Source organism: Eurypyga helias, unplaced genomic scaffold, assembly GCF_000690775.1.
Source record: "Eurypyga helias isolate BGI_N326 unplaced genomic scaffold, ASM69077v1 scaffold16145, whole genome shotgun sequence".
Lineage (NCBI taxonomy): Eukaryota > Metazoa > Chordata > Aves > Eurypygiformes > Eurypygidae > Eurypyga > Eurypyga helias.
In genome coordinates, this window is record NW_010252350.1 from 39247 (window position 1) to 51338 (window position 12092).

The following is a 12092-nucleotide window of genomic DNA, read 5'->3' on the forward strand; positions in this document are numbered from 1 at the left end:
CCAGAAGCTCTGTGATGATCTCAGTTAAAGGGTCTGTTTTCTTCTATCACTTAATTTTAGCAACCCATAAAAGGTCCTTCTTCCCTGAAAGGAAACTCCTGAGCTCAGAGTTTTTCTGGGGCAGAGACAGTTTCTCTTCTCTTTTGCCTGCCAGACTTTAACCCCTTCTTGCAAGGCTGGCTAATGATACTTGTGAAATCCATTGCACAGGAAAGAACCCACTCTGATTTCACAACCAAAACAACCCCACCCCACCCCCTGCCACCCACTTAGTACTATTTTAAAACCTCCTGAGGCCTCTCAACAGTGTCTGTGGCGACAGGTGAATAGAAAGAGCGGAGAGGAAACAATGGGAGGTGCAAAACCTAAAGGTATCACATGCGTCATACCATCGCATGCATTGAAACTTAGGCCACCTGGTGATCTGGATGCATTGCAGCTGAAAACCCCTCTGTCTGCATCGGGTGCTGAGAAATTCCCCTCTCCTTTGTGCTAGCCTTTGGAGGAAGGAAGGTTGAGGGAGAATGGTGGCACCCCCCTTCCTCCCCAGGTATTCCCACTAGAAAGGCAGTGAGAGCTAATTTCCCAAAACATCCCCATGTCCCTTCAGAAGCACAATTGCCTGTAAGGAAAGGAGGGGAGGCCAGGGAGCGGGAACAGCGGTCACTCCCAGCAAGCAAGGTGCACCTGTGTTCCCGAAGGAATGGTTTGAGGGCTGTTCTAATTTGACAGTCAGCTGCTGGTTCATGCGGCCTGCGAGTGTAGTATCACAGCGCTACAAGACCATTGATGGGTTTGTGTTTGCCATGGCTCTGTGAGGCAGGAAAGGGAAACTATTCATCTGTGAGAGAGACAAGAGCTGTACTCTTGTTTCTCTGAGAACATCTGCATCAGGCAGTGCAAAGGGAGATGGTTTAAGGGCAACCCGATTCATAGGAGAGAGAGCAAGGCCCGAGTTCAGTGCCGTCCTGCTTTGGTGGTGTCCGTACATCTGCAGCTCAGCGGATGACCTAGTCCTAGCACCAGACTGTATTTCTGCAAAGCTTTGCATGGTATAGGCTGGTATGAAATCACATGTCCTCATGGGATCATGGGATGTATGTGATGGAATGGGCAACTGAACGAGTGTCTTGAAAGTCCCAGTCTAGTCCTTGTAACCATGATCTCCAGCCATGCACTGATTTTAAACGAAAAGTAGGATTCTGATAGCTTTGTGACTGTGGAAGGGAACCCTACACACTGGTGGACAGTGGTTACATGTGGCTTAATATGTCAGTTGGTTCTTATTTAGACTAAACAGACTTCACAGTTCTCTTATTTACTAAATATACTTTCTGAATAAATGGCTGTCTGCAGTGATAATGTATGTGGACCTGAGCTTCAAAAAAGTGTTTCGTTTCTTAAAACCAACACATCACAGCGGGGTAAAGATTAATAGTTTGTGAGGAGGCTTACAGAATAGTTGGGAAAGGATTAAGCGCTGAAATAATAGACAAAAGCAGAGTGTTAGTCTTGGTTGGGCAAACTCTTTGCTCAGATATTTTGTCCCCTTTAGGACAGAGTGTTTTTGTTTCCATCTCAGGTTCCCCTTCCACCCCCGCTCACTTCCTCAGTCTGTTTAGTCAGAGGTTAAATTGCCCCCTTGGCCTCTGGATGCATCGTACAATTTATGGGTTTGGGGGCTTGTTTTCTTTTTCTCGTCTGAGAAAATATCACTCCACAGGGTACAGAGGAGATTTAGTGTCTCATGGTATTTCTCTGAAGCTATGAAAGTGTCTCTTTTTGAGTGGGTGTAGGAAGTTGCAGGCAGGGCATATCAACACTTTGGGACCAGATGTTCTGGTGAAATTCATTGTTTCTCCTCCCCCTCTCTGCTGTTTCTTTCTTTCTGTGACTCCAGTCTGACCAATTTAGCAGAACACTTGCCATAATTTTGCCTTCTAAAATCCTCAGGAAGCAGTAATCTTTTAGACTCTATGAGGTCTATTATGATTATTTTTTTTTTTAATGCTGCTTATGCTTTGCACTCCCGAGCACACAAAACAATAATTTCACAATTTGCATGCCTGCTTTGCATACTGTGTAGTGTGAGATCTACCTTTAAGTTGTTAGTTCCTCTGCTACAGATCCTTTGCACTGTTTTTTTCTGTACAAGTTGCTGTGGGGGAACACCCTTTGGCTACGTATGTTTGAAAGTGTTATTGCTAGTGGGCATTTTGAAAGAATTTGGATAAACTAGGAACTGGTAGCCTATAAATACTTGGTAAATTGCAAGTTTGTGTAAATAAACTTCTCAAAAGATTGCTCTCCTCCTGAAGCTGTGTTGAGCCATCTGAATTAGTTAGCAAGACAGCAACCAGCCAGAAACGAAGAGGAGAGGAGGTTGAATTTTCAAAGAAGTTTTTTTCCTTTTGGGGAATTCTTGCCCTGCAGAAATACTGTCAAAATATCAGAGTTTGAAGAGCTTAACCCAGCAGGCACGCAGTGTGAGCTGATGGTATGTCTAGTGTATGAAACTTGGTACATGAGACACTGTCCAGAGATACAAGGCTCAGAGGATTTAGAAGTGACATCCTCTGCACTTGCATAAGGTAGGCTAAACCTTTATTAGGACTATCGACATCCATTCCTTGACAAGCCTACTGTGACTTGCTTGAATAGAAAAGTTGTGTAAACATGTCCGTAACAACGATTTTGTGCCTTACCCAAACAAAAGTTGCTTTTCTAAAAAAACTTAATTATTTGCAAACCTGTATTTTTTCCCATGTATCTTTCTTTCCATGAAGTTTAAGGCACGTTCAGACTGTCACTTAGCTGCAAAATTCTCAGCTGAACTGTTTTGAAGTGATGCTTCTCAGAGTAAACCTTAAAATTACATGTAGAGAACCAACCACCCTGGAGTTTGAAACCCTTGCTTCAGGGTGGGTGTAGTAGCATTTATCTGCAACCCCAGGTTAGACACCAGTACTTCTACTCTGAATCTCAGTGCAGTTGTTTTACATCCTGAGTTTAAAGAGCATGTGAAGGGGAAGGATCATAGAATGAATCACAGAATGATAGATTTAATGGTCCTTAAAGATCACCTAGTTCCACACACACACACCCGCCATGGACAGGGACACCTTCCACTAGACCAGGTTGCTCAAAGCCTCATCCAGCCTGGCCTTGAACACTTCGAGGGATGGGGCATCCACAGCTTCTCTGGGCAACCTGTTCCAGTGCCTCACCACCCTCTCCGGGAAGAACTTCTTCCTCATATCCAATCTAAATCTCCCCACTTTCAATTTAAACCCATTACCCCTTGTTCTGTCACTACAGGCCCTTGTAAAAAGTCCCCCCCAGCTTCCTTGTAGCCCCTTCAGGTACTGGAAGGTGCAATAAGGTCTCCCTGGAGCCTTCTCTTCTCCAGGCTGAACAAGCCCAACTCTCTCAGCCTCACGTAGAGAGACACACCAGAGCTGCCCAAACATGAGTGCCAAAAATTGTGTAGACTTCAGTCAACACACTGATATACAGGGTGGTATAATTGTCTTAAGGTCTTGAATATCTGTACAGAACTAGTTTAGGTGCAACAGATTTGTACTCTTGGCACAGTGAGTCTTCCCAGGCGCTAGAGCACTGGGCATGACTGTCCGCGTTCAGCCTAACTTTGTAAAGCTGCCGCTTAGCTGCTAGTAATCCCAAATTAGACCAGGACTGACAGTATGGAGTCCTTAAGTACCTCTACCTTTCTTCTCCTGGTGTCCATTTTATCTGTATTTTTCTATTATCTGGGGTAGCCAAACAGCCCCCTGAATCTTTAGCATCAATATGGACAGAGGAGACAGTACAGATGAGGGAAAGTTAGTCTAGATAATTTTTTTTGCACTGGTGTTTCATGGAGGTGAATTGCAGGGCTCCAGAAATCTAAGGTAATGTTGTCTCTCTACCATTTGGAAAACAGTGTTGTACAGTTTTGAAACTTTCTAACTCATAATCTTTGGGGGGGGCGGAATTGAAAACAAGGTTGGGATCATTTGTCTTTAGTTCTGTGATTTATTATGAATCTTTTAAAATTTTTTGGTTTTGTTACAGAGTTGATCTTTGGAATGCCAGTAACTTGAAGTTTGGAGACGAGTTTCTAGGGGAACTGCGACTTCCTTTGAAATTTCTCCGACAGTCTAGTTCTTACGAAGCATGGTATTTGACATTTTTCTTTTGGAGAATAAGTAGAAACATATGTCTGCGGTGAAGACTTCAGAGTAATTACTGCTAAGTGATAAAGTTTAAATTAATTTAATTTGTATCTTTTTGTTTTTGTCAGCAAGCCAAAGTAATCTTCGCAAATGTAAGAACAAGAAGTTTTGATAATGTGATCAGAGATTTCGGTCTGCCTCTGGGTTGCATGTGGGAGTTCTGGTACATCAGCGTTATGATATTATTTACTGCAGCTTATCAGCAGTGCCGTAGTTTTAGTGTGGGGGTTTTAATCATATCTACATAAATCTTTATGATCAGAACTTCCCATGTTGCACTTGGTGCAAAATTGACTGGCAAACTTAATGAAGAGTCTGATTCAGAACTCAAGAATTTGATACATACATAAATATTGTGTGTATCTATACATTTTATACAAGTTCATGTATAGCCTGAGATAATCTTTCAGCACAAACTCTCTGTCTTATTTTTTGCATACCAGGTATTTCCTGCAGCCCAGAGATAATGGTAACAAGTCATTGAAACCTGATGACCTCGGTTCCTTAAGGTTAAATGTGGTTTACACGGAGGACCATGTTTTTTCCTCAGACTATTACAGTCCACTTAGAGACCTCCTGCTAAAATCTGCGGATGTCGAGGTAATTTGCTTGCACTGCTTGTTGTTTACTTGCAGATCGTCCTCGCAGGGGTCTCTCTGAATGTTTGTCACTTGCTGGCACCGACGTTGTGTGATTACCGGCTTCTTCCTTTTCCGATGTGAGGGCCTTGTTAAGCTCTGCATATCCCTGGTGCTTGTTTTCAGTCCTTGCAGAGAAGATCTTTATCTGCATGCAGTATGGTGGGTGAAGGCACACCCAGGAACACCAGTGGTTTTAACAGTAGCATATTCTCTGTGGCTTTCTAATTTTGCATGTGAAAATGAAGAGTAAACTTCAGCTTGATCAATTAGTCTTCTTTTACTGGAAAGGAACAGGTTTACTTGCATAATTTAAAAAAAAAAACCCCACACACACCAAAAAACCAAGAACTAATCCTGAAATGTCAGAGGGTGGGACCGTGCCTGCCATGACGCATACTTTTAGCAGTTGTAACAGTGCTTTTAATTTTTCAGTGCAAGAACTGCATTCTGTACTTACTGTGGCATGGAATTGAGAAGGCTTAGAGTTCTTCCTCTTCACTTGCTTCCCAGGCAACGGTGACTTCAGGGAAAAGACAGCTATTAAAAATGGGGGCTGAGGGGGAAAGAGACTGTACTGTAATAGTTTTTAAATTGCTGCCCTCTTGCGATCGAAGGTTACAGCCAGCAAAAACCCCGGTTCATGTACAGGCATGTTTGGGTAACTGGCCACTGCCACTGTTGTGTTGGGCTTGTGCTTTAAGGAGCTAATGGGAAAACTAGGAAAGGATGCTTGTTCAAGAAAGATCTCTCTAAGTTTTTCTTTCTTTCCACTCTTCAGCCTGTTTCAGCGTCAGCTGCACACATTTTGGGTGAAGTTTGCAGGGAGAAACAGGAAGCAGCCATACCTCTTGTCAGGCTTTTCTTACACTATGGCAGAATTGTGCCTTTCATAAGTGCCATCGCGAATGCTGAAGTGAAGAGAACTCAGTAAGTACCAAAAACCAAACTGCTGTCAAACATACCTACGCTGCGTTGGCTTGTGCTAGGATCCTCCATTCGCTTTCTGGAGTTCTGTGTTTCAAAAGAAATAGTTGGAGTTGTTCCTGTTCCTTGCAGCTGGCTGGCAGAGTTCTTTTCAAATGCATTCACTGCTCCACAGGTCTGGGCAGTTTGATTTTAGGAGGAATTCCCATCATGTTCTGAGCACTCTACTTGCAAGACTATCGTAAGGTCTGAGAGCAGGGATTTTCACTCTTCTCAGTCTTAATTGTGTTTGATGATAGCTGTGAAATCCTACATCACCTTCAGCTGTTCATATGAAATCATTTCAGCTTATGGTGCGCTAATAAACCATCCAGCACTCAGTAAAAGCGTGTGTTGAATTTTGCTCAAAACAAAAAGCAAGTTTCTTCCTAATCATGAATATTTAAGGCAAGCTGTGTGTCTAATCTTTCCAATTAGAGGGCTGAGGAACAAAGATGGGATCTGGCAGTGGATAGCAGAAATCTTTTTTCTGGTCACTTCTTAGAAGTCCCTTGTTTGACTTATTGGTGTGCTGAGAGTTCAGTAGTGTCAGATGTAGTAGTCACACCAGGCAGGTCCTAAAGAACACTTGTTGCCCCAAGCCTCGTGCCTCTGTAGTCATGCTTTTGACTGATAGTAGAGGAGACAGTTGGGAGTCAAGGGGACTGACAGACATTGGGTCTCACGTAAGAGCTTCTTAAGTGCAAAATAAAGTCTTTGTGTGGGTTGGCTTTTCTTGGAGTGTCTGAGGGAGAGTGTGTTTTCCTTCCTGGAGGCAGGTGTGTTTTTGCTGTGCTGCAGGTTGGTTGGAACAGCTTGGTTGCTGCAGTATGAGGGAGTTTGCTGCTCCCTAGTTAGTCATGTTCCTGTGATAAAACAGCAAAGACGGTGTTTGTTTTCAGGGCTTTCTGTCATTTGGAATTGGCAGCGAGCTTACTTTTTTATGAAACAAAATGTTGAACCCAGCAAAGAATTCACCCTGTTACTCACTGCTTGTACACGGGTACAAGAGGAGTAAGCTGTAAACAACAGAAAAGGCATTGGTGTGCGTACAAGAGCAAGCAAATAACTTCATATCCCAGTCCGATCTGCTGTCAGTGGGCACAGGTTTTGGTCATATGGGCTGTAGATGAGATAGGTACATAACCAACAATCTGCATAACCTAAATTGCTGTACAAGGAATTGCAAATACAGAATCAATATGAGATAACTTGCATCCTCAAAACGCAAGTAATGCTGAAAATGAAGTCCACACAATAGTGCAGCTGGCTAAAGCCTCACGAATCGCAGTGGCCGTGTGTCTAGTACAAGAATTCTGTTCAAGCAGCTTTTCAGGAAACGTGAAAGCCTGTGTGGCATCACCTGTCCACACAGTCCTCAGGGCAGAACTGGGATCTACACTGTGTTTCACGGGGTCATCACAGGACGCTGCTGTGAGTCACTTAGAAGAGATGGTTGTGTCACTGGAGCCCGTGTTTTCATCTCCCTCCCAGCTTACAGGTACTTATGTTGCAGGGGAAGGTAGTGTCCAGTGTTGCCGTGAGAGTAAAATCACTGCCTCCTTCCAGCACTCAGATCGATGCTGCTCAGCAGCACGTGAAAACGGGCGCGTGTTCCCCCATTGGTGCAGTAAACCCTGCGCGTCGCCGTGTGTTTGGATGGTGCGCTGAGCACTCTGGGCTGAGACAGAGAGGAAAACCTGTAGTCCCTCTGGACTGAGCGTGACTGCTTTTCTGTCACCGCCTGGAAGTGCACTGGAGGCTGCGTGACTGCGTTTAATGGCAGGCGGGTGTCAAAGCGGGGGGGTTGTTTGGACAGTCAAACCCGGATTTCCGTCACCTTTCACTGCTGCTTTTATTTCCATACATTAGCAGTTTGTTCCAAAGAGACTAAATTACAGAAAATTGTTCACTTCCAGAGATCCAAACACCATTTTCAGAGGAAACTCGTTAACTTCCAAGTGCATTGACGAGACAATGAAACTGGCAGGGATGCATTATCTGCAAGTTACACTAAAGCCAATTATAGATGAGGTAAGAGCAGCTTAGACTGTTTATTTGATAAAATGTCACTGTAAAAGGCCTTCAGGGAGCAGCTACTGTTTATTCCTTCCCATTTTAAGGTGACTTTGTAGGAATAATTCTTAGGAACCTGGTTCTGTGTTAAAATCCTGTGTGTTAGTTTAGCCACAGCTGAGTCACGCAGTTCACAAGCAGTTGGGTTGTGTTAAAGGAAAAGGACAGTTTCCATTTATTTAACAAAATTACTCTGGTTTATAAAATTGACATATATTGTTTCTGATAAATTAATGAAGTAGAGGAATAAAGAACATATGCAGCAGAAAGCTGCTGGGAAGCTATAAGTAATACATTTCTTCCCATGGGTGTAAGGCAATAGAATTATTGTTAAATAACTGTGTACGTGATGCATGTCATTGTAACAATGGTTTACTGTCTATCCAGTCCAGAAGAGTGGGTATGGGTATTCGAGTGCAGTAATTGGGCAATGCTTTCAGACCACAGACTTCCTTTAAATGATCTGACAGTTTCTTCACCTGCTGTTTTAATGGTTCATCAAAAAATGTCACTTTTTTAAAGAATATAGATAAGCTTCCAAAATTGACTGTTTTGGCAAAGTAGGGCTTTTTTGGAACAGCCTTGCTTGAGAGAGTCTTAACGAGCAATTCTTCATTTCAGTTGAAGAAAAGGGTAGAACAAATTAATGCTACTTTTCTGGAGAGGGCGGAAAAAAGATCATGGGAAATTTACCTTCAATGCTGTGTCAGAAGAAAAAAAACCCCAATTTATAAAGTCGGCTTTTGCCCAAAAAAACCCTAACAGTTTATGCTTTTTTATAAAACTTTTTATACTTGAAGGTAAACTAATACATTAATTGTTCACTGTATTTCTTTTCTAGATATGCCAGGTCCATAAACCTTGTGAAATCGATCCTGTGAAATTTAAAGATGGTGAAAACCTGGAAAATAACAGGGTACGCATTGGATTTTGAAGACATACTCTCTATTTACGCTATCAAATTTAACTGAGTTTGACGTTGCAAATGATTTTGCATCCGTTAGAATACACTGCAAGTTTTCTCAACGCCACAAACTGTTACAATTACTTAACAGCAGCTTTACATTATGCTGTAAATACAGTATCTGAAAAATGTTAATCACTTCTCTCCTTGCCCTCGAGGACAAGGAGAACGTAGCCTGTGGCTCAAGTGGTGACATACAAAATGATGCTAAGAAGAGGAACGATGCACCATGTGGCCGTATCACTTGGTGTTTGGTTCTGATAGGAATAATGTTTTTAGTTTTGCATTTACCGAAGAGAGTATCATTGAGTGTGAGATTGTTTTGCAAGGTTATGCTGTTGAAAGTGAGAGTTTTTTAATGATGCTGTTACGAATAAAACCAGGAATAGTACCACTTTCCACAGCAGAAAATGATACTAGTTTTGTCATCATCATTGCATTTTTCAGGAAAATCTGCGGCAATATGTTGATCGCATTTTTACTGTAATTACAAAATCTGGTGTAAGCTGCCCAACAGTCATGTGCGATATTTTCTTTTCACTGAGAGAATCTGCTGCCAAACGGTTTCAAGGTGAGTTTCTATACATTGGTTTATTTTATATCACTGATGTAGGTGTAGTCTAGCAGTCTGCATGGTCTGTGATGGATTTAGTAGTTGAACAGCAGCTTATCCAAAATACCATTTGGAGTGTGTATTAAGGCTGGTTTTTCCTTGATTGTTCGTTCCACAAACAACCTGAATTTTAATGATTGCATGACTTTTCCTTAAACATCTTTCAAAGGAAAACATCATTTAAGGAAAGCGTTATGATGGTATGTATTTGTGGTTTCAATATTTGCAAAGTATGCCCAGTTTTGAAATGCTCAGGTTTTTGTAACGGCTTATTCTGCAGAAGCCGTGCAGCTGAATTATTTTCTGCTCAGAAGTCAATCTGTAATGAAGGCCAATCTATAAATGATGGGAGTCGTTGGGAGCGCATTGCCCTAGGAGGCCCATGTGCTGCAGAGGTTTTCTGGCTGTTAAGAGGGAATGATTTCTGCTCCCTCCTAGTTGTTTTGTCTCTGTGCAAATGAGCGGGCAATATAAAACTCAGAATTGGCTTTACTCAGAATTGAGTAAAGCCATCAACCTATGTATTTTCATGAAGGGAAGCAGATTACAATAAGGAAGTTCTAGAGTAATGCAAGTTCTTATTTTAAACAGTCGCTTCACAGTAGAGAAGCTCAAGCAGAAAGCCATTGATTGTGCTGTTGTGCTCTTTGTTTTATGCATAAATAAATAAATTGTATTTTCTGTGATTACTGACTGGAATAGACACATGAGGAGTCTGTACAGCACTTGTGCTAGGGCTTATAACTAGATAACTGAGAGTTGGCCTCTGTGCTGAATGTTTCATAAACTATGTAAGTTATTCATCAAGCTTTAGTTGCGTAGGTGTAATAGCAGATGTTCGTATGAAATTCCCTGTGTGGTGGAAAAGTGAATGGTGTTCTCCTTGTAGCCTGTGTCGTGAACTCACTTGGTTTTAAAAGACTGTCATTGACATTTCCTTGGTTTATGCTAGCCGATCTCTGGCTCCAAATCCTTCATCATCAGTTAATCCTATAACGCACAAATATCTACGTTTCCAGCACATGCTTGAGTTAGCTTTCTGAAGGCATTCTGATAATTTCAGAACGTTTTTAGGGAAGGATTATTGGGATCCTGATTAGAATTCTTTTTTTTTTAATAGATGACCTAGATGTGAGGTATACAGCTGTCAGCAGCTTTATTTTCCTGAGATTCTTTGCTCCTGCCATTCTTTCTCCAAACCTCTTTCAGCTTACTCCACACCATCCAGTAAGTACTGGATCAGTTTTTTCTAGCTGTGTATATGTTTCTGTCACCATAGTCTGTCTGTCAAGGTTCTTTCTTTTAATAGCCTTCAGGAGAAGTACTTTGTTAGTTCAAAGAATCTGCTATGTCTGCCTTGGATATGAAGCATATGTTGAGTGACTGTGCTTGTGAAGAACTTGGGGGAGGTGTGGGAGGAACAGTGACATTTAAGGACAAAGAAGGTAGATGGGTCTAAGAAATTTCTTTTCTGCTGTGGAAAAGACTGTCTCGTTTTTGTCACATTACATTCATTCTGGTTTGATTGTCAGCAATGTTGGAAATGTTTTGGGTGTTAAGTAACTTACCCAAGACTTGTAGTAGTTGTTCTTATTGGGAATGGGGAGAAGCTCGACAGTCTTCAAGACAGAAACCTCTAATTCTGTTTTGCAGGTGATTGCCTTTGGTTTTCCAAAGAGCAGTAGGGTAGATGTGAAGCATGATGGCTTCAGAGACTGCATGAGGCTTCAGATGCCTCTAAAAGGCATTTCCTTCCATTAGTGTTTTATTGGATCTTTTTCAACTTTATGTTGCTTTCTGCAAGTGAAATACAAAAGAAGAAATGTAGTTTACATTCCCTATTTTGCACAGCTAGTCCATATAATGTTGTTCTCTTTCCTAGGATCCTCAGACTTCTCGAACTTTGACACTTATCTCTAAAACCATTCAAACACTGGGCAGCCTATCAAAATCTAAATCTGTAAGTATATCCTTTTCATTTAAAGGCTTAATTTGGGAAAGTGATTTTTTTTTTCTTTAATCTTTTATCACTCATTGTAATTAAGCCTTTAAAATGCTTTCAGTTGTACTTGGCTTATGCAAAACTGGTTATGTTTGCTTTGATTATAAGCCTCTCGTGCTCACAGGAAAATGAAATCTGTCTTGATCTGAACTGGATTTCAGTAAGGCAAAACTGTGTGACCAACCCAGACGTCTGTTCTCTCCTCGCCTCGGGTACATGATAGCAGCTCTACAGGGTTTTCTTTACTTATTGTTTCAGCACTGTAAAGCTCATCTGAGAAGATTTGCCCAGTCAAGGGGGAGCTATGCTTTTCTTTTCATGCCAGTTCAGTTTCCTGCCAGTCAGTAGTGAGATTAGATCTAAATGCCCATGCTCTGTGTGTTTGACTGGAATAAAATTTGTGTACCTAAGGCAACACACGGCTGTATCTGGTGATAATTTGGGGTTGCTGGTGGTTTAGGTAGGATTCACAAAGACAATGGTAGATGAATCTCCACCTCAGTTATGAACCCTTCTAGGCAATAGAATTCCTTCTCTCATACTTTTTGTTGGCTTCCTTTAGGGCCAAGATTAAGGAGAGGTGGGCCACTGCCAGCCT

General features: G+C 41.9%; 1 protein-coding gene across 1 annotated transcript in view; it reads left to right on the forward strand.

Annotated features, from left to right (window-relative positions):
- Window positions 1–11452, forward strand: part of LOC104510191 (ras GTPase-activating protein 3) — a gene marked incomplete at its 3' end in the record, with an annotated part of 44268 nt that extends 32816 nt beyond the window's left edge. Inside the window, exons 6-13 of the mRNA XM_010152358.1 lie at window positions 4075–4179; window positions 4679–4835; window positions 5655–5803; window positions 7759–7873; window positions 8757–8831; window positions 9327–9450; window positions 10613–10719; window positions 11375–11452. Coding sequence (XP_010150660.1) covers window positions 4075–4179; window positions 4679–4835; window positions 5655–5803; window positions 7759–7873; window positions 8757–8831; window positions 9327–9450; window positions 10613–10719; window positions 11375–11452 — 910 coding nt within the window. The remainder of the gene's footprint in view (window positions 1–4074; window positions 4180–4678; window positions 4836–5654; window positions 5804–7758; window positions 7874–8756; window positions 8832–9326; window positions 9451–10612; window positions 10720–11374) is intronic.
- Window positions 11453–12092: the final 640 nt, after the last annotated feature.